The sequence below is a fragment of the Plectropomus leopardus genome, chromosome 13 (genome assembly GCF_026936395.1).
Source record: "Plectropomus leopardus strain MGB_pleo_1.0 chromosome 13, ASM2693639v1, whole genome shotgun sequence".
NCBI classification, from domain to species: Eukaryota; Metazoa; Chordata; class Actinopteri; order Perciformes; family Serranidae; genus Plectropomus; species Plectropomus leopardus.
In genome coordinates, this window is record NC_142188.1 from 10,322,027 (window position 1) to 10,345,764 (window position 23,738).

At 37.8% G+C, this 23,738-nt stretch overlaps 1 protein-coding gene across 1 annotated transcript in view; it reads right to left on the reverse strand.

The window, feature by feature from the left end:
• arid5b (AT-rich interaction domain 5B) overlaps positions 1–23,738 on the reverse strand; it is a 103,121-nt gene that overhangs the window by 52,275 nt on the left and 27,108 nt on the right. Inside the window, exon 4 of the mRNA XM_042501829.2 lies at positions 5,684–5,914. Within this exon, the coding sequence (XP_042357763.2) occupies positions 5,684–5,914 (231 nt within the window). The remainder of the gene's footprint in view (positions 1–5,683; positions 5,915–23,738) is intronic.

The following is a 23,738-nucleotide window of genomic DNA, read 5'->3' on the forward strand; positions in this document are numbered from 1 at the left end:
AATAATAATAATAATATTAATAATAACACATTTATTTATAGAGCGCTTGCTTTTGACAATACTCAAAGATATTATATTTTCAATGTTATTAGGGTCTGAGCATCATATGGTGGCCTCTTGACTAAAGTCTCTCTTTATGCTAATTAGCATGCGCGAACACGTCACACATTCAAATTAGCATAGAGACAGAGCTGAGTACAGCTGTCCACGCTTTCCAGGTAGGAGGATATTTTTTTAAATTTCTTCCATATGCAACAGGTCAGTAATGATTAAATCCAACTCTTTATTAACTGACTGTGCTAGCTAATGTTAGCTAGCACACAACATGACAGCCCCTAATAACTTTATTATATGTGATATGTAAATTTGAATAACACATAGAGGTCGCTGTGTGTGCTCAGTGGGCGGACACAGCCCACCCGGTGATCACAGCAGCCCACAGGATGATCGCGACAGCTAGCTGGGCATTCAGCAGCAGCCTACCCAGTGACACTCAATTAGCCCGGCGAACCACAACAGCCTCCCAGAAAATGTATAATCATCTGTAACTAGCAGACACTATCCAACTTAACACATGCTGCCGACAATATAACCTTATATCGTTATTGTAAGTGCTGCGTCAGTGACGGTGATGCTGCAAGCTGGCAAAAAGTCGTCGGATTCAGCTATAGTTCTCTTTTTATGCTAATTTGAATGTGCAAACCCCCGTGTTTGATTGGCTCCTCCTCGGAAGGCGTGGTCAGCAACACTAATTAATATGTCTCTCTGTATGCTAATTTGAATGTGCCATCCCCCTTATTTGATTGGCTCCTCATCGGAAATCGTGGTCAGCCGTACTAGAATATAAGTGTTTCTTTATGCTAATTCGAATGTACAAACCCCCGTGTTTGATTGGCTCCTCCTCGGAAGGCGTGGTCAGCCACACTAACTAATATGTCTGTCTTTATGCTAATTTGAATGTGCCATCTCCCGTGTTTGATTGGCTGACTACACTTCCGAGGAGGAGCCAATCAAACACGGGGGTTTGTACATTCAAATTAGCATAAAGAGAGACATATTAATTAGTGTTACTGACCACGCCTTCTGAGGAGGAGCCAATCAAACACGGGGGTTTGTACATTCAAATTAGCATATAGAAACAGTGATATTCTAGTATGGCTGACCACAATTTCCGATGAGGAGCCAATCAAACATGAGAAATGACACTTTCAAATTAGCATTAAGAGAGAGGTATAATTGATACATTTAGCTGCTCTATTGTTTTAATTCGTTGAAACCTGGACAAACTGGCCTGATGTCTTTGATAAACATAATAAGAAGGCAGTGAGCAACAAAAGAAGAAAATAAATAAAAAGAAAAAGTAGATTCCCTGGAAATTAACAAATAAATAAACACAATAAATAAAACATGCAAAGTTAAAAAAAAATAATAAAAAATTGTCAATATATTATTATGATGATCATTATGATTATTAGGGCCTGAGCACCAAACTAGTGCGAATATGAGTTTTTTCTCTGTGGTGTTTGAATCTAATGTGTTACTTCAAGTCCGCTTTTCTCCCTTATTATTTTGTTTAATTGGCTTACATAATGTTTTTATTTTATTTTTCTGATGTTAATTTCATATTTTCATATTTATGTTTGCATTGTTTATGTAGGTAAGACATCTCTAGCCATTTATAGGGTTTTGCACCCACTCATCTAATCTGCTGTACTTTTGTTGTGGTTTTATAGTGCCAAATAAAAGTAAAAATTTAATTAAAAAATGAAATAATTCAAATGTTTTTCTGTATGTTTTACCATTACCATGACGAAACATCTCAACTGTTTGGTAGAGGCCTATATTTTAACACCTATAGTGTCTGCTAAAAAAAAGAAAAGAAAAAAAGACAGGACATTAAGGCTATCAAAAATAGACCAGCGGGCTTTCATCTGATGGCTTCATTTCACACAATACTGAACCAACAGGCTTGCTGAAAATCTGCAATAGCACTTTTTTTTCCTCCCTCCCGGAGCCTTCTCGTCCTCTCGACCCCCTGCGGTAGCCTGACATACTTTTCATGAATTAGCCTAGACAAGACGGACGGCTATTAGAGCTGCCACAGCAGATTTAGCTGAATCCAAAAGGTCAGAATTAGCATGGAAAGAAGCATAGAAGAAACTGTTCCCAAGATCAATTTTTAACTTTTTAATATTTCACAGCTGCACAGTACTATTTCTTATGTGTCCACAGTGCTGGTATTTATCCTAATAAAGGTGGATTTAATATGGCGTTTATAGCTTTTTTTTCGCCTGTAAACGGCCCTTTGCTCAGCAGCTGTGTATGTTTCTATATGTGCAAACATTCATGTGTGTGTTTGGGCCTATAAGTAAGACGCCCTTGAGGCTTTGGTGCTCTTGGCAGACTGATGGAAATTACATAGCTCTGCTGTTTTGAAACAAATCACAAACAAGTCTCCTAGCAGCAATTCAAGCAGAAATAAAAGCCCGCTTCGAACCTAGTAAACCTTCATGTGAATAACATTAGAAATCTGGTTGCCTTTGTAAAAAAAAAAAAGAAAGAAAAAAAAAGTATAACTCCCTTAAGCTCTGAAAATAAACCTTTAGCTTAAATGTGGCTCACAGAGGAATGGCATTATTGAGCCAAGTGAATGAGCTAACAGCAGCCACAGGATGTTAGCGTTACTATTCATAACTTATTTTCCAACGCCTAAAACCGTTTTCCCTTCTGGTCTCACCTCTACAGCTCTCTTAAAATGCAATTACCTACTGGCAAATTTACAGGAAAAGAAAAACAATGACTTTTGACCAGAGGAGCCGTTACTGTGAATGTCAAATTGATGCTGCACAAGAGCCTGCTGAGCCCCACCGTGCTACCCGAGCAGAGGAAATATAAAGAGAGATGAATCACATTACTCCATTGTTTTAGCCCAGCTCGGGGTTAATAAAATGTGTGGATTCATGAGCGGCGGGGAAAAGCACAGTGAATGGCAAATAGACATGTTCCAGCACTTCGAAATTCCTCACTGGAACCACAGAATGCTTTTCATAGGTGTGACTAATGACGGTGTTTGAATGGCGGTCACTTGCGTGCGTAAACAGAAAGACCCTCTGGAGACAAACTGAGACTAAATGAAAAACATACTGAAAAAGCAAATGATGGTCACTTGTGCTGTATTGAGTTTTTGTCCTGATTAACCAAACTAAAAGAGAACTGATGAAAAGCTTGTTCAGTTTAAATTGCTTCAAGTAATTTGGGTGATGAGAAGTCAAAAAGGACAAATTGAAAAGTGACAAAAAGAGACCGCATCACACAAACTAATAATCTCCACACAAATCCAAATTACAGCCATGCAAAAATAATCATATCCATTTCTTTTGAACACTCTTTTGTCTACGTTACATTTATGCCAGTGCACAGAGTATTATAGTATTATAAAAAAAACAACTAAGTTTTGGGTTGTTTTGTAACCATCAAGTGAAAACCATTTATCTCCAAATTTGGTGACTTTTATTGTTGTCTTTAAAAATATTTAAGGATTAAAGGTGTGGAGGATTTGGCGGCATCTAGTCGTGTTCATTGCTCAGGGGAGGTTTTTTACCAGGATTCGAATTATCCGCAGAGGTGTCTTTCTCTCCAAAACAGCATACCAGGTCGTTTAAATCAGTAAAAACAATGAAAAAAAGCAGTTTTATGTAAAAATCAGCGTTTTTCTGATGCTATCCAGCTCATCGGAGAGGAGGCTAAAATAAACGGCTCATTTTTAGGTAGCAATATTACAACAGTTCTTAGTTTCAGGTTATTGTACACCAAAGAAAACATACTTGTCATATTATAGTCTTTTTCTGCCAACGTATTCCTCCGAATCCCACACAGCGACGTTTGAGTGTTCATTTACTGTTTGAAATAAGAAAATCATTAAACAGTGGAAACCTCACAGTGATTACATCTGTGCGGGTCAAGCTGGTCACTAGAAGCGGATAATAATACAGCTCTTTCATTTTTCTTTATTTTTAGAATGCCGTCTAATTGACTTTCTTGTATTTATTACATTAATATCAAGTAATGGAACTTTTATTGACTGTTTCAAAGTGCAGTACAGCTGTTTAAACAATCATTGCGTGACCAGGTATTATTAATACACTTGCAGTCTTGTTTGAGATATGGAACACCGAGTTCTGCTGCTGTGTCTTACTGGCATGTTTTTGGCCTTTTTTTTCTTTTTAAAAAGCTTCCAGGAGTTTCCCATTGAAAGAAAATGACCTTCTTTTATCCGTCATGACTTCAATGTGCACCAGCCTCAGGTAGCAAGCTGGAAGCAGACAGGTCACCACAAGGCAAAGTAAAATGGGAGTAAAGTTTAAAAAAAAAAAAAGTATTTTTTTTAATGTTTTTTTTATATAAAAGAGTAGTTTTAAATGTTCTTTTATATGTGTTATCATTTATAAAAAGTCCCAAAGTGGACTCCTCTAACTCTTCTTTTTTAGCTGTTCCACAATATTGTTTTCCATATTGTTTCTGTTTATTTTTGTTTCTTCAATCAAACAGTAAAACACACTTTGAATTACATTTGACTAGTTTGAAAGGTGCTATGTAAAAAAACAAGATTGATTGATTCTTGATTACTAAAAGCAAATTACTTAAACTGCATTTGTATTCTGTCAGAAGCATTTTAACTCATATAAGTTGTTGATCACTGTAACTGTGACCACTACATGCAGTTTTTCGTTGTATTTCTTAAGCCGAACAGACCGTTTAAAAAGGTACACCACCGATTTAGCATTACACGCCTATAACACTGACTCGCAGCAAACAGTCTGAGAAAAATGGAGTCAAATCAAATCAATGCAGCAGAACTAAAGATATTGTCTTTTTATTCAGCACATTCTTCTTCCTTTTCAAAATGTGTAACTCAACTGCAAAGTTTGGGTGTGTTGTGCTATTAGCAGCTAAGCCACAGAAGTTTAACTAAAAATCCTCAGATTTTCTATCATTTTCAAATGCGTAGTCTTTGCACAGCTCTATACTACTGTATACTACTGTTTTTAAACAGGTAGTAGTACTCCCCAAGATTAGCAACCATGCTTTGATGCATAAAATTGGTACTCTTCCCCTTAAAAAAACTCATTGTATTATATGACAAGTGTGTTGTCATTAAGCTGTAAACAGGGTTGTTTTTCTCAGCTCAAGCAATGCTGTTGTTTTGGAGACAAATGTGTTTTTCACAGGACATCAGCTGAATTTGGCACTGGAAAATGAATGTTACAGTCGCTCCCTTTTCTTTGCCCTTTGATGGTCTTTGTTTTGATAGCCAGCCATTACACAAATTAGAATTTTAAATGGACTCGAGTACAATTTCTCTGATTTCACACAATGGAACTAAATTGCTTGGCCCAAAAAAAGCAAACACTGTCCATTTTCCACTAAAAGCAGACTTGAACAAATGGTCACGGTAACCAAAATGACATAATTGAAAGTTTGAGATGAACCGTACTGTGAGAATGAGTTTTAAGTGCATGCTTACGTCCAGAGCTCGGGACATGAGGAGTTTGATGTTTCATGGGCTCAATGTGCGACACTCCAACTGCCATAAACCGCCCTGTGATGGCTGTTGGCATCGCAGATGAGCTAATACGATAACTTATCTAAAGGCTACAATCAAATCGCCAGCTGCCAAACTCACCAAACTCGTCACAGATGCTCTCGTTCTGCAGCAGGGTTGGGTGGTCAAAGGTGTCCCGGCAGTACAGGATCCTCGTGCTGCCGCCCAACGCAGCGATGCCGCCCAGCGCCAGCACTGTGTGGTCTATGAGCAGAGAGGACGGCTGCTCTCTGAGCCGCGCCAAAATTGAGCGGAAACGGCAATACTGAGGGTAACTGAGGACCAAAACCTTCCGGCCATCCTCCTCTTGGCCTGAAAAACACACAAAAGACACAAAGTTAGAGGCTCCACGGAGGCTACACGTAGTTAAATTCAGCATTCAAAGGGGAAATCTTTGCACAGGAACGTTTTGTTTTCCAAGTGCTCCTGTAAGATTTGTAGAGAATGGCAGCGTTTAATTTTACATGACACATTCACTCCACTATTTCTCTTCATATTTTATTACTTTATTCTCTCTCATAGATCATTCTTTGGCTACTATTATATTCTGGCACATCTACTGCCAGTGTGCTCTGAATATGATCCTTTTACTCCTCACACTTGGCCTTAAACTGCAAGGTTGCCTGTGATGTTTGAGATCTTAGACATTATTGTACTGTCACTCTTGGTGAGTACCATATAAATCTCAAGAAGGTAAATATGTGTTAGAAACTTTTCATGAACATATTGCCTTGAGAAATCAAGCAGGGAATGTTTTTTATTTTATTTTATTTTTTTACAATTTTTCAATAACTCCTGGAAAGCAATACATCCATCTTTGCTACAATTTGCTTCGTAGCAAGCAAAGCTATTATTTTTGCACAGTTCTGTCACCTAATTCAACATATATTCCTCTTTCTTGCTGCCTTATATCCCATCCAGATGTGTGTTTCAGGAAATGCATCACATTCAGGAAGCAACAGGTTCCAAATTTGCTGCATCACTGTGACTTTAAACTGTTTCATAAAAGTTTCACACCCTTTTCTTGTCATAATAAAGCACTCTACCAAACTGACAGAGCACCCTTTCATGTTGCGGAGCTGCATGTTTGAAATGCTTGACATGCATCGCTGTTGGAGTGACAAGAGGAATGTCGACAACTTTCATATTTTGATTGACAAGTTTTCTTTATTAATAAGCAAGTTCAAGGAAAGATCTCTGACCTCTAGATCGACTGTAGTAATCTGGCACAGTTAGCCGATAGCAAAGCTCACTGTTTTACTCAGGGAGTAAAATGTTACTGCCGCATTGGGTGTGTTGCTTCTGATGTGGGTGTGTAATTAATATTTCACCGACAACATGTCAGTTTGACTGATGCATTATCACCTGTGACAACTAACTGGCAACGAAACCCGTGGACAGGAAGTACAGACTAAACTAACACAATAAACTACTATAAAAAACAGGAAGATAAGCTGATAAACAACTCAAACTGTTAATATTAAACCACATAAGACTAAGACTACGAGTTTACAGCTACCGAGGTACAGCAGAGCTCCAGCCTGCTCACAAACTCACAGTAACTATGAAGACATGCTGATATTTGGCAGCTGTTTGGCCTGTTCACCAACTTAGTTTAGCCTGCTAGCATGTTAACATTAGCACTAAACAGCACTATTAGCACTATTTGGTCATAAACAAAAGTAGAATCCGAATTTGATTTATTACCAAGTAGGTTTTTACGAACAATAAACAATAAATTTCCTTTGGTCTTTGGTGCATACATTAACCCCTTCAAACCTGGAGTGACATCACTTTTATTGTGCTTTCAGATGCCTTTTGCAAGTATTTAAACTTTGAACCCTGAGCCAGTTGGTGCAATTTCATTTAAAAACAGGGAAAAAAGGCAATTAGCAACCTGATAAGAAATGTTTCACAAATTGCAATCATCTAAAATCATTTTTTTAAACGCTAGGGGAAAATGTCTAGGGAAGAAAGACAAAAAAGGTAGGGAAACCCTGTATTTATAATTATGAGAATTGCATATTTAAAGTCATGTTCCAAAATATTATAATCTTAAGCACCATATTTAAATGTATGTAACAGAATTATTATACAATTTTAAGCACTTTTTCCAAATGTTTCTTTCTTTGTCTTTTCCTTTCTTTCTAATGTTTTTGTATTTAAAAAAAAAAAAATTCTTGCTCATTTTTTGGGTCATTTCTTCTTTAATTGGCTTAATACTTTCTTCACATGTTTTTGAAAGAAATCAAGCCAATTTAATCAGGTTTCAAAGGGGTAAACATGCAACAAATATATTAAGAAGAAGTATTATCAAGTCAAAAACATACATAGAGACAAGAAACATTACAATACAAAATATTAAAAAAATAATAGATAGATAATAGAAAAAATACCAAAACAAATATGTACAATATAGCTCCTTCAAAGTGAGAAAGCTGTATAGCTTAGTGCAGAATGTGCACAAATATTTCTCAGGGGATGTGTAAATGTTCCCAATATAGCAAATGTGTGTACAGAGATAACCGGCACCAGCATGTTCCACATACGCTCGATCAAATTGAAATGTGATCAAAAAAATCTTGAATGAGAAATATTCCAAGTCACTACAGGAAAATGCCTCAATTTGATGACAGGAATTAGAGAACAACATTTTACCGCAAGTCTTTAAAACCTACAAGACACTTACAGAACTGGCTCTAAAAATGTTTTATTTATCTAATAACAACATCTGTTCACAATATTGTCCCCTGCATATATTTGCCTCTTAAACAAATACTGAACCAGCAGAATATACTGTAAATTTTAATAAATGTAGCCTCTTTATTCTGCTTTAATAAAACTCTCCTCTTACAATGTGTGATGCAAATAACACAGAGACTTAACTGTAAGGCTACAGGTTACTGATGCTGATTAAATCACAGTTCTTATGCAGTCCTGCTTAATTATAACCGAACATCTTCTGCCACCCACACACAGTTACAAAAATATAATAATCTATAACTAACTACATGCTCAATTATTATGTGTTTATGCAGCGGGAGATGGAACTGGTTAAATAAGACACTTTAGGAGAGAAATGCTTTAATGAGCCAGTCTGAAGGTGTAGAGGAGACATTTTCCAATATTTAAAGATGATATTTAGATGCAGTGTTTCACTTTGGATGACTCTGCAGGAGCTCTATGTTCAGATAATTCTCATTAGTTTTGTCTCAAACAGGCATGAATATTACTCACCAAAAACACTGAAAGGAAATTATCTGGATATTTGCACAAGTATTGACATTATGCATTATGACAGACAAGTAACACCACACACAAAGAGATATTTCACATAATATAATATAGCCCTGCAGCTTATTTATTATTATTTTCATCATCAATTAGTCGGTCATGGGGCTAAAATTATCTGAACTCATCAGACTGTGTCAGCTGTTCTGTTATTTGCCTTTAACTGGGAATTTTTTATCAAATTATTGATGACCATTTTTATAAATATTTTGTGTAAATATTTTGTGAAAACACCCATACTCAACCTACAATATAGTCACAATATTAATGGGAGTATTTGATTTTAAAAAATGTTATATTTGATTTATTTAGTTTAAAATTATAGAGGACTTAGAAAATGAGGAAATAATAACTTCTGGGAGGCTGAAACAACATAATTTTGGGGAATATTGATAAAAAATGACTCACATGATTAAAAACTAATAAAAAACAGTTGATTCATTTTCTGTTGATCAACAGATCGATCAATTGCCTATTTTTTTTTTAGCTCTCTACTATTATTATGAATATGAGGTGACTTTATATAATAATAAAATACAGTATGATAAAATATGTTTTTTTTTTTTTTTTATTAAGGGCTCCCGTGTGTGTGTGTGTTGTTTCTAATCTTGTACTATGGTGATTATATTTTAATAAACTGACACCTAACCTCAGCAGAGGTCAAACAAAACACATTGCGGTACTGCACACTAACTGGAAAGTGGCCAAATAAAAAAAACAAATTATGCATGTGCATTGTTCCTTAAAGCTTACAGTCAATGTCACATTTTGTAGAGTGTTGTTTGAAAATAGAGTGCTAATATTTTTCTAGCTTACACAGCCGACTACACGGTTCAACAGTTGATGAAGCAGAGTCAGGCAGTTTGAAACACGATTTCTACATGAATTATTCACTGTCCTGTCTGCTTTTACAAAGCCCTTGGACATGACATTCATGGGAATTTCTGCTGGTAAGTTAATATTTCAGGGGTGGCTAACTAGGCAAGCTTTTCACCTTGTCTTCCTGAAGACAAAAACAGGCAGGGTTTATTTAAAAAATGCCCCCCCCCCTTCTCTTTGCTGTTATTTTATCAAGCTAGAGGTTGATAAATGTGCAGCAGAAACAGGGCAGGAAGGACACCATTCATAACATATTTACAGCAGCTGCATTCCCGACAATCAGCGTAATTAGTTCCACTGTACTCCAATATGACGACCACTTCAAAAGAAATTATTAAAACCATTCATCCATCGTGCACAACCTCACCCGCGCACACACACACACACATACATACACACAGAGACTTTATGTGGAGGAGGTAGGTGCCACAAAGCCCACAGATGTATTAACACACATACTCCTGCATTCGTGCATGTGCATATCACACCGCTCACATTCATCAAAGATTGCAGTAGTTGTCACACGCAATTACAGCTCAGAGGTAGAGCAAGCTTTGTTTCCAAATGTCAGGGATTTTATTGTAAGCGGTCACCGTCAGACCTGCTCTTTCTCCCGAGGACCCTCGCAGCATTTCGCTTGATTAGATTCAATTTGGAGAGAGAGCCGCAGGGCATTAATAACTGTACAAAGGCGTTGTAAAGTATGCATGTCGGTGTGTGTGTGCATGTGATGTACACTGAGTGTACACTTTAAAAAATCCTTTTGTTCTCACAACCCGACCTTTCAAATAAAGGGCGTCTTTATCTTTACGTAAGCTTTCTAATTGGTTGGGGCTGTGGCTGCATTGCTGCCAGATACTGTGAGGACATTATGCAATTTGTTTGTCTCTCTCTCAGGATCTCTTTTCTATTTTCTGTCAGTCAGTCAGTCAGTGCTCTCCTGGTGGCAGCGCAGCGTGTTGATCAAACAGCTGTGGTGTGGCAGATTATTTTCAGAACAAGCTGTAAAGCTCCTGACCTCATAAACTACAATAGTGTCAGGGTCATAACTGCTCTGCAGGACAGCTGACATTATAACTACTCAGTCACTGCGGCACTCAATAAATGCATACAGTAAACTGATAGCATATACTAATAGTTACGTACAATATTTAGTGCTGTACATTGGATCAGGGTTCCTTCGGCTTAAGGCATGTTAGAGTTTAGACATTTTAAGACTTTTTTAATGCCACTTGGAATGAAATTTAAGAACAATTTTACAAAAACCAAGACTTTTTTGGTGATGTTCATGCAAGGGTATTTTAATAGATTTTATATATCTAAAATAACAACAACAATACTAAAAATAATAATGATAATAAAAATTAAAGATATTACCAGTTACATATTGACTTTACAATGCAGCATCAGAAAAAAACATAAAATCCAATGTCTGAACAGTTTTAAGACTTTTGAAAGATTTATTTAAGACATTTTTAAACCAATTAGGTCTTATTTTTGATTAATTAATTCAATGCTTTTGAGGACTTTTAAAGGATCCACGGGAACCCTGCTTTGGATGCTCTGTATCGGCATTAAAGGAACAACACGTATTTAATTTAATAATGTCTTCTGTGGTGTTGTGATGTCTCTCGGGTTGTCTCAGTTTGAGCTTGCACACATACAAATTTAAAACAGCAAGCTTGTGTTACAAACTGGGGGCGTCTAGATTATACTACCCAAGAGAGCCCTAATGAAAGACACTCTCAAGTTGCATTGTGGGAATTGTAGGATTTAGTGTTTTTGAAGGTTTAGTCAATATAATTTGGCCTCTGCTACACTGCACAGTTTTGTTTTAATCTATACAATCTCCTCTGTGTTGTTTTGTATCCACATTGAACACAATCAGTCCATAAACTGTAAATTTCATGTAACTGAAAGAACTTGCAACATCTGGCTATGTGTCAGATTTAGAGTGGAATCAGCTGTGGTTGGTCTGTTTTACACAATTTACAGAAAATCCAATATTTCTCAACATTTCGATGATCTGTTCATTCAAAAATGCTCATCAGCTGTTTCAGTATTGCTTTTGTTTTTGCCCCAGTGGAGGCTACACACTATACTCAAGTTTTTGAAAATTAGGTTTTATTTTATGTCATGTTGTGTGCAAGCTTTTGTAAGTAAGATGAGAAAGATTCATAATTTTGGCTTGTATGTAATGAGAATGTAAGCGTTTTTAGAAATGTGTTATTTGACAAATTTTGAGAGAACATGAATTGTGTTAATGGTATGGGCCAGACAGACAGGCGTGCTAGTTGTGTCCAGAGTTTATAAAATGTGACAACAGAATGGGTAAAAGGATGTTAAAAAAACACAACTGTTAGTATAATGGGCTGGACGGGAGGGGGATGGCCAATCTAAAACAATCACTGCTCTCACTACCATCGCCACTCTGGTGAAAATACTGTATTTAAAAATAATTTGAGTTAATGTTTTGCTTCTTATAGACAATGTACCCCATCAAATTAAAGCTATGTATATCTTTTTAGAGAAAAGGGCAACCAGCCAATTTGAAGAACAATGAATCACCTAAAACATGTATATATGAATACAAAACACAATAAAACAGGATTGTTGTAAAACACAAAATGTTAACTGCACCTGTTTTAGTCTCTGCACCTTATAATTAGTGGCATTAACTGTTAAACAAGAATCAGAAATGCAATTCCTTAACTCAAATACTGACATAGTTATTAAATCCTTTATAGTACAACAGCATAATAAAACTCTTGAAATGTTATGACTTTTGGTGGTTAGGTTTGGGCACAAAAACCTCTTGGCTATGGTGAGGAATCATGTTCTGGCTCAAACTAGCCACATTTGGAGGCACAAAATCAGGTGGAAAATCAGGGATAGGAAAACAGCAAGGAAATGCCACAGTGTGCTGCTAAAAACAGATTTAGGGCCACAAGCACTGATGGAAATGCTACAAAGGATCACCAAAAAAACAACAGGTGGTTTTAAACAGTGGTCTGCAGCTTTGCTCTCGCCTAGGTTCACCTGCTGCTTATGAAGTAAGCTTATAAAGGCTATTTAGTCACTTTAAAAATGTTTATATACGTATGAAACGTCCAAATGTAATTTATTCATGGTTTGCAGAAAGGTACAGTGAGACTATTTTCTTCTGGTGACTGCTGCCGCTAAATATGAGGATTTACTCCAGCAAAATACTGTAAATTGGAGCTCTGCCATGCACAACCTAATGTCATTTTAAAATCAATTCTAAAATGTACTGATAGTTCGCTGAAAGAAACAAAAGCAGAGAATTAGCATACGTCTAGTCTTCTTTAGGAGTCTGGCTGCAGAAGTTTGTTCCAGCTGTAGACAATTCAAGGATGACTGAGTTACTCAAGTAAAAAGTGCATTACAATAATGTAACCAGGATGTGACAAAGGCATGAATGAGTTTCACTGCGTCTTGAGATGACAGGATATGCGGCTGATCTTTCTAACATTCCCGAGATTAAAGAAGCATGACTGAACCAGTTTGTAATATGCAAATTGAAATGCAAGCAGGAATCCAGATTTCTACATTTTCAGACACAGGCGTTACATGACTGGAGTCCAGAAATGATCGAACTGCTTGTGCAACAGGGTCAGGACCGATGATTAAAATATGTTTCTACTTAAGGTTTGAGCCATCCACCCCCTGATGTCAGGAAGACAATTATATAAAATGGACGGTCTGCTAAACTCATTTGTGGCCTGGAATACATTCAATAACCCATCAGTTACAGAGAGGTTTTTCACGGCAACGCTTTCTTTCTATATTCATAGAAACATACTCATCTTTCAAGGACTGTTTTGACCAAAGGTGGTATTAAAGAAACTCCAGTGAATCAATACAGTATGTTACTGGTGTGGCTTTGTAGGATTGTGCTTTGTTACGAATCACGGCCCGAAGGGATAAGACAGATGCCACACAAATGAAAGGGAAGTGCACTCAAAGAAAGCTATATCTGTTGATTTTCCGAAGACAAAAGCATACAAACATCTGTCAGTCAGGTGCAGCAATATTATTCTTCCAGCACCCCTTTTAATCAAAAACTTTACAAGCTGAGCTCGAGAGCAAAGAGAACAAAATGAGTAGTTACGGTGCAGAGCTTTTGCTTTTATACTATCTTTGAAGATGTGAAATAAAACAACTGTTCAGCAGAAAAAAGTCAAGGAGCAAACAGCTAGATTTGATTGTATTGATTTACTGGCTCCCAGGCAGCCATTGTTTTCTACTCACAACATCCCAAAATCAACTTGCAAAGACTTTAAATTTGCTAATATTACATTTAGTAATACATCACAGAGAATAAATGACATTTTTCCTTTGATGCATTCAAGGAAACAAGGGAAAACTGAGAGTCATCTGCCAGACAGCAAGTTTTTAATGCAAAACATGATGAAATTAAATCATGCTCTTTTGCAACATCTGTGTCTGCTTCCTGTCCGTCTTCCTCTAAGAATTACTCATGAATTTAGAGTCTTTGAGCAGCTGACTCCTCTTTCATGGACACTGAATTTCCCTTGAACAAATCATTTCAAATAACACAAATCATATCAATAATGTCATGTATAAAGTCTTTAAAATTTAATTTTCTTGCTGCACTGACATGAAATTAAACTAATGCTGCCAACTGGTTTAAACTAAACTGTTCGTGATTCATTGTGTTAAGGAGCTCTATACAACATTTGGGCCTATTTACTACTGCACTTTCGCACGCTGAAATTTTATACATGACATAGTATTTCTTATGATTGTGTATTTTTAGAAGTGAGTATTTTTTATTATTTAGTATTTATTTTGAAGATCCTTTTCCTGTGGATAATTACAGATGTGCTTTTATTTTATGTGATGTTGTGTCAGCTGTAAATGAACTGCCATAACAGATGTCATTTCCTGTGAGGGATTAATAAAGTATCTATCTATTTATCTATCTGTCTTATGATTCAGAGTCCGATTTAGGTTGTCTGCACACGGCTCTCAACTCAACGTATAGGTGGCTAGCAGCTAATGGTGCTAATATAGCAGTGTTAACAATGGCTGCAGTGCTGACAGAGCTAAAAGTGATTACCTCAGGGGGACGGCGTTACACTTCTAGGATTACACTGTGGGTTGTGGCGTTTTTGTAAGTAGTAATTACCATATGAGCGCAGTGCAGAGTGTCTGCATTTAGCTAGCCGGTGGGATACACACACAGGGACTCACATGCACACGCCGCCGGACCGTCGACCACAAACAGAGAAGCTCAGATTACAAAACGCACAGGGGGAACGTGACTTTATTCTCTGCTCAGGACGAAATTATTCCACTATATCTTTTCATGGCAAATAGTTTTCTCTTGCTATATTAATACCATGAATGTCACATACAGCTCCTGTAAGGACCTTATTGGGAAAAAAATTAAAAAATTAAGGATGTTCCTGATAATTTCCCTGATGTATGCTATAAATGGAAGTTTAAACTTAGACTAGTCGACTAGTACATAACTACAAAAACACCCAGGAAACAGTCTTTTATCTTTGCGGTTAAACATTGTCTGAAGAAATATGACACATATTACAAGAGACATTTGAAATCATTATATCTCTATAACCAAATCGAACCAATTTTAAATGCTACTGAAATGTGTGGCAATTTGCAACACTACCCTACAAAACATGACAACAACTCACTAAAAAAACAAATAACAGCATTCTTCACACAAAAACAGCATTCTTCAGTAAAATTAATATATAGGAAAAGATTATTACAACTGCATTTTTGTAGGGGGAACACAATCGCATAAAATAATAATAATTATAAAAATAAGTTTACGACTACTTGTGCACATCCCTATATAAAATATCTGTTTCCTGCTTCTCAACTGCGAGAATTTGCTGTTTTTACATAATTAAATATCTCAGATATCCTCAGTTAAATATCTTTGCATTTTGGTCTGCCAAAACAGGCAAAATGACTTTACAATTATTTTTTTGTGTTACGCGTTCTCTGAAATTTTATGTTTAAAAATGCAAATGTGAAATTATTAAATTACATATGCACTGTTTGCATTAAAGTCCAGAACAGAAATCTGAACTTAAAAAAAACACACACACAAAAAAAAAACGTAAACACGTACACGCGTTGAACATTTTCTCTCCATTAGTCTGAAAGACGACATGTTATGGAAGCAAATTAGCCCCACATTTTACCAGTACATAAAAAAAAGTTATCTTTCCTTAACTAAAACATGCAGAACTATCGTGTAGTCCTTTTAAAAGACAAATATTGCACTACTGTATCACAATACACTGTAAGCAACACTGCTGCTGCTGCAGTCTACAGCAGACTGGTAATGTCATTAGCTACAGCAGCTGTCATGGGACACGCTACACAGTAAAATACTGATCTCAAACGACTCCAGCATAGTAAAAGTTACATGCTGTAATATATGCCCACAATATTTGGTTCATAAATATGACAAAATCATATTTAACAGCGCAGGATGGTTTTGATATTTGTGGGGAAATATTCCAGTGAAGCCAGCTCTTCCTTTGAGGAGGAACGCTTCGTAAAATGTGAGGAGAGGAGAGAGACAGGAACTCTGACACGGCATTAAACCAGAAGGAATTTAAGAATATTTTGTGTAATTATGCCGAAGGAAAGATGTGTGTTTCTCTTCCATAACAAGCATGATAAATTACTCATCATAATCAAAATCTCAGAAATGCCGCACACGAAATAAAACTCATTAGTTGTGGTTGAAGCAGCTGCTCCACTGGATGAATAGCTATTGCAACATTAGATGAAACATCATTGATATCATTGAATTTCAAACCAGAAAAATAAAAAAGGGGGCGATCCACTGCTGAGATCCTCCGCTTTTGTTGGGAGTTTTCTTTGCAAGTGGGGACTAAAAATTGGTCGTAATATAATATGAGGCCTGCTGACAGTTAAAAGCAGATCTGCGCTGGCTAATTAAAAAACCCCAAAAGTGACTCATGTAAACTGTGTCATTTACATTCAACCAAGCTTAAAAATATTCAAACTGCCCACAAGCTCTGACAAGATCTTTCAGGCAAGTATGCTCATTTCTCTTGTCACAGACGAGCAGGGAAAAAAAGCCTGAAAGCCATTACTCTCATGCTCGCTGTCACCCGCTGTAGTTCTTAAATCACTCACTCGGCTCAAATTTGCTGTTGTCAACATTTCCACATTATCTGCTCGGCCAAGGAATTTACTGGATCCCCCTGCTGCTTTTGTGGGGCTGGTGAGAAATGGCAAGGCGTGTAACCCGGAGCCAATAATGTCACTTTCATATTTGAGGTTTGCTTTTTAACACCAAAGCAAGTTAAAAGCTTTAAAAATAGGCACGAAGAAGTAGTTCTGGTGGAGAAAAGAAGCAGACGAGAAAGATAAAGAGAAAAGGTGAGAGGAAAAGGTTCTTGTTTGGTATTCTCACTCCATCCTGCAGGCTCTCTGCTCTGTATTGATCTCCGAGGTTGCCCTGTTTCCATTTAGCCTCTTCTCATAATATGTAACACATCTCTGATTCATCCTCCTTCTCTCTCGCTCTCTCACTTGTCAATGAGGGGACATGACACTGAGAGGGGTCCATATACGCAGCAGCAGGCGCCCGATCTGGCTTTTGGTTTCATGTTTTTGAAACCTGACCAAATAAAGCGAGAACAGCATCTGCCATTGACACCAAATGGAAATGACGGGGGATGAGGGCGTCACATTTTCACTAGCGTCGACCTTGAGATTCCTACGTTGAGAGAATTACATAAAAACAATGATACAAATTCAATGAATTTGCATGATTCATCGCTCGTCCAATCTGTGAATGACTACTCTATCTTGGATAAAACAAAATGTGCGAGAACATTTCGCTAATTGCAAGCTAGTCTGTGCTGTAAACAAAATCACATTAATCATGCGGAGGATGAGCGGCATCAATAAATCGCAGGATTGGAGTAAAACAAAGCGGAGCGATCACGTGGTATGTCACGAACACGCAGCTTGTTTTGCTCAGAGGGAGCAGAGTTGGGATAATATTTCAGATGTATTTAATGGATCTGCATCGAGTAACATTCTGTGTTTGCGGATGACTCAGTGGCTGTCCGTCATCAACATCACATCAGTCACAGACACTGACTCGCCTTTCCGCTGCTCATCATATCAGCTGCAAGCTGTGCTCTCACACACAAACACACACAATGTACACACAGCTCTTTAAAGGGATACTCCACCCAAAACAGATCTACTGAGCATCAAATGGGGTGATAGGGCTGAAATCAATATTATTATTATTCATGGAAATGTCGCCCTAGAGATCCAAAATTCTTGTTATTTATACAAGTTTATCTTTTATCAATGTGTCATGATACAGAAAATGTATTATGGCCTTTATTTAACCAGGAGAGCTCCACTGAGATTGATAATCTCCTTTTCAAGGGAGATAAAAACACATACAGGCAGAAAACACAAAAAGAGACAAAATAAAAAGTTGCTAAAAATCAAGCAAAATGAATTCACATCTCAAAAGAGAACTTTAAAACATTTACTTTTGGAAATTAATAACACTGATATCATAAGGAATCTGCCTCTAATTCTTTAATTCTGAATATCAGCATTTAACGAGATTAATGCCTTGAGTTTCAAGTGATACTGCAAGAATATAGACAGCAGTATGCTTTTATAATGTAGCCCAGGCGCAGAAAAAAAGGCTGGCATGGTACGTTTCTGCAAACCATCGGTAAATTACAGTTTCACGTCTCGCACTTATCATATCAACGTTTGTAAAGCGATGTAGCATATGAGAGGATTTTTTCGTCTGGATGTGGAGAGAATGGAGGCTGGCATGTCACTGAGGCAAGACGCCCACCAAGCTGCAGACAACTGTTCCAGACTCACAAACAACAAAATCACTTGTTTTTGGGTGACCCTTCTGGCCATTTCAACCTGTGTTTGTGGCATTGAACCTGGTTTGTTTTTAGTGGCATGTTGCAACATTTTCCAGCAACATTTGCGTCAACAAACCAGTCCTTTTTTTTTTTTTTTACTGAACATGGGCATTTTTAGCCCCACATCATGATGCTTCCCTGAAGCAATTAAGCCACTGAACCTCGGCATGTTTTTATTGACTCGTCCCTGCTTTTACAGCAGCTTTTGTACCACTAAACAAGGGTGTTTTAAGCCAAAACATAATTTTTTCCCACCATAACCAAGTGCCTAAACCAAATCACACCTTCACCCCTGAATCACTGAGAAACTTTACATTTTAACATATCTAAAATAATCTGTCTTGCAGAAATGCACAATGCAAACCTTTTTTTCTTGCAACTGTGTTGATAAATGATCAAATCGAGGTTCAAGCAACACAAAAAACAATGTTTTTTACAATACAATCACAGCAGATTGAATTAACTGTCAACTGACTCAGCATTTTCCACCAGCTCTGTGAAGGCTTTCATCTTATTGTTTTGATTTTATTTCCCACTTAGTCACTGTTTTGCTTCACTTTCTCGGCTCTTATCAGTAGAAGGGCCTAAAAAGCTCACTGTACACTACCTGCTCAGCACCAAACAGCAAAGAGACACAGTAAGTGACTGGCAGGTGAGCACAGAGGAGAACTGAGCAGCTCAAGAGCTGGATATTATTCTCAGGACTTAGTGGAGACCAAAGCAGAGCTAAGAGGGAAGTGAAAATTGAAATAACATTCACCAGGTGGCCAGAAAGATGACTCCATGACTGCAGGATATGTAAAAGTGAAACTGCCTGCTAACACGTAGTTACAACAGATTCCTTGATAAGCTCTCAGGGTGGAAATACACCCTGAAACTTCTCTGCAGCATACTCCACTTCCTCGCTGTCTGTTTTGTAAACTCAGTACATTCCAAACATTCATACTTTCACCAACATATTAAACTTTAACACACAACTCTGCAGAGCACGGCTGTCTCAAGTCTGGTGCTTTGTTTATTGAGAAAGTAACTATTTAAGAGACAAACCCAGGAGCAAGCAAACTACAGCAGGCCTGTCAGAAGAATGGAAGACTGGTGGCGTATTTAACTGTGTTTTGGTAAAAAAAAAATATGGGTGTTTGGAACAAACTGAGCTTATAAAATGGAAAGTAAAGAGGTGGTTTATGCCGCAGGGCTGGTTTGAGAAGTTTCTATGTCATGAATTTACAGCCCTGTCACCTAGATATTATGTTTATATAGAAGATATTTGAGGCCGCAAATATGTTTTGAGGGAAGAGTAATGCTGAGATGTTTTCTATTAACATAATGACAACATGTTGCTCATTAAAGTAAATGGCAAGTTGCACAGTGAGCACATCAGCAAAATGTTTGCTGTATTTCAGGGTTCCTACACTTTTTAAAAGAGGAAATATCAAACTTTTGACTTTTCAAGTGAAGAAAATTAAGAAGCACATGTGACTGGAAACAAAACCTTATGCATCCGTGCTTATTAGAGCTGCCGTATGTCAAGAAAATAAATTTGCCACTATATTACATATGAGAAAGGTTATCCACAGAAGAGTGGTGCAACAATCAATTTAATTACACATGACAAAAATTCCATGACTTTTCCAAAACTGTCAAGGATTTTATTAATTCCATGACTTTCCCAGGCCTGGAAAATGATATCGTGAAATTTCGTGACTTTTAAAGGTTTTTTATGACAATTGAAACTCTGCTGTTTCAGCAGTTTTATGACAAAATACGCAATCTTGCATTACAATATCCACTCACATTTGTCTTTAATGAAGCCAAAATAAAGATTGTCACCTTAACTTAACCAAAGTGCTGTTGTTATTTATCGCTGCCTCTTCAAGGCAGGAATATCACGCAGTTATGTCTATAACTGCATGATATGTCTATATCAACATGAAAGGACGGGACCGCTAGCAGGATGGGGGTGATGAATTGAAAGCGTGGTATGTGTGCGACACTGTGGGACATTTAAAAGTAGCTGCCAACTCAAAGAAAATTGGGATAACAATGAGATTTGTAAGCTCCTTATCCTCCGAGCAGGTGACGACATCAGCCACCACTATAAAACAGAGATGGTAAATAATTGTTATTGCCATGTTATGCAATTAATATTGTTTAGAAGGTGCTGCTGACACTTATGTGTCATAGAGGCCAACGCTGTTGCGTTAAAAAGTCACGCCCGTCACACCTCTTTTGGCTCTGCAAAGCTGGAGGCAATCTAAAATCACAAACTGGGGCAGAATAATGTTCTCGCAGAATAACGCTCTATAGCACAATTGCTGTGTAAAAAGGGTCATTTGGTAACAAACAAATGTTATTTCTAGCAGATAAGGTTGAAATCCAAGCTGATCACATCTGCTGGGTAAACTTTTGTATCTACAATTAAATAGATAATTATAAGTTATCAGATGTTTATCAGGGTGGAGTGTGACTTTAAGAGAGATCATCTTTTCCGTTCACGCAAGCCGTGTGCGCTAATTCGTCTAAGATAATCATATTCCCACAAAAGGGCACAAACACCCAGAGGAAATGTTCTATTGAAACTGTACAGAGGGCAGAGAGGGGGAGAATAACACTCGCAGAGAGAGAGTAATACATAGAAAGAGAGAGCGAGAACGAGAGCCCTCCATGCATGCTGGCTCCTGTTCTTAATTATAGTAAAGCACTAAAGTGCCTCATTCATTTCAGCAGGGTGGGGCAGTGGCCTGTGACAAAGACGAAAAAAAAAGAAGAAACATTTATATAATTTTCACCTCAATTTATTCAAGTGTGCGGCGCAGGGATTGAGGACACACAGCTACGAAAACACACACTCATGAGAATTGTACACACACACGCATAAACAGAGAAAATTCAACTTCCCTCAGCTTAACTCCATCCCAGATGTTCTTGCGGTTGACAGAAGGGGGGGGTTGAGGGAAAAAAAATGGCCGCACCACATTTTTAAAAAACACACACCCATATTAAATGTTTTCAGTTAAACAGAGGGAAGAGAGAGAGAAGAGAAGAGAAGAGAAGAGAAGAGAAGAGAAGAGAAGAGAAGAGAAGAGAAGAGAAGAGAAGAGAAGAGAAGAGCAGAAGAAACAACACGAGCACTTTCCTCCGGTTGATTTATGTGATTCTATTACATTAAACATTCTTTCCCCTGAGCAGGCTCAGCTCCCTAGCAACCATCGCTCGCAGCCCTAATGTGTCTGGCACGCGGCCAGGGAAAGCTGCCTGCCTTATTGATTGCCAGATTGAAAAGTTTGCATTTAATAGGTCCTGTAATACATGAAGGAATTATTCAGAGGGGCTCCTTGTCAAAAACCCAAATTGGTTCTTTTGACTATCAAAAAACAACGGGGGCCTCGCAACAAATGAGCTATCAGAAAAGCTTCCCTTTTGTACTGGAGAAATTACACGTAGCTTTGCCCCCCCTCCGAATCATCCCGAGTCATGAGGAAGAGAAGCCGTGATTACGACGAGGTTAGAGGCCGCATTGTCCCTTAAGATGAGGACGACAAGTTTGCGCCGTGTTGATCCCCCCTTTGTGTCGTGATGGATTGGCCCTAAACACTGTTCGCTGTCTGGTCCCCGGCTGCATCCTGACTAATGAAAGACTACTGCTGGGTTTTGGGGGGTCAATCCACTTATGGCACAGTCAATTCTGAGAGTAAAAACAAGCTGCTCTGCAAGAACTCGAAATGTGCAAATACCACAGGGAGCAAATTTAATCAACTATCTTTGGTTGCAGAGATACAGCTGCCTTTTGACTACACAAACAAAACCCCTCTCCATGTCTCCTCAAACGAGACTAAGAGCCCTAGAATACCAATGTCTAGCAGTCGGTGAGTGTCTCTTGCGCTAGTTTTTGCGGTGTGTCCTCCACTACTGGCCCTTGTCGGCCTTTTTTCACGCGATGCAGCTTGTTGAATTGGCATCCGAGCGAGCTCCATGCACAAACAGAGAAACTGTGTGAGGAGAGGACACAAACGACTAAAGTCAAGAGTGCGTGAGCTCAGGAAAAAAACTTGTCATATTAGATCAAACTAATATTTAGCCATTGAGCACTTCAGCAGAAACAGTTCATAAGCATTTGTGTTATTTGTTTGCTGGTGCACTCTAAATATAGTTTTTTTTTTCAAGCATCGGGTTGTGTTGTTAACACTGTGAACTCTGCAATGGAAAAGGTCTGCCAGTGCCTGGTATTGGTATTTTTGCGTATTGTGTTGTCATCATATTCCTATAATCTTTACAACCTAAGCTACATGGTAATGTAGGGTAATAAACAATAGTAATAAAACCTGTATATATCAAAAAAATGCAAACATTGGATATGTTTTTTCATCAGATTTTACAAAATAAGCTAACAAAACATACTGATCCAAAATATTTTTAAAAGTGAAAACAAACAGACATTTCTTAACATTTCATAAGTTATTTGGACGATGTGCATTATTTAATTTTTAGGATATTTTTATGAGAAAAGTACAAAGAGAGAGTACAAAGCGATAGATTCATCCTTCATTCTTCTGGCGCCACGCTCGTTTTCAGGCAATGTAGCATAATGATGTCATCACGAGTTTACAACATAATGACATTTTTGAACGACAAATGCAGACCACTGTCACATGCTGGTATGGAGCATTATCTACTCACACACAGGACAAAAACGCAAGTGCTGGTTGGCTGCGATCTTTGCGCAACTTTTTGGCCGAGACACAGGAAACATGAGGCGACGGAACGGTCGACCTTTGTCGCCACTAGCTCTTTAATGCTGGTATAGCGTGTCTGAACCTAAAAAGCTTTTACACCCAGGTGACGATACTCTATCTACTATGACGGCCACTCTCATTTGTCACGCAGCTCTGTCTGACACAAACTCAATTGAGCAGCTGTGATCAGAGATCTTGGTGGTTGTCACTGATGGAGAGAAAGGGGGGATGCAAGGAAAGTTTCCTGGGCTCAGC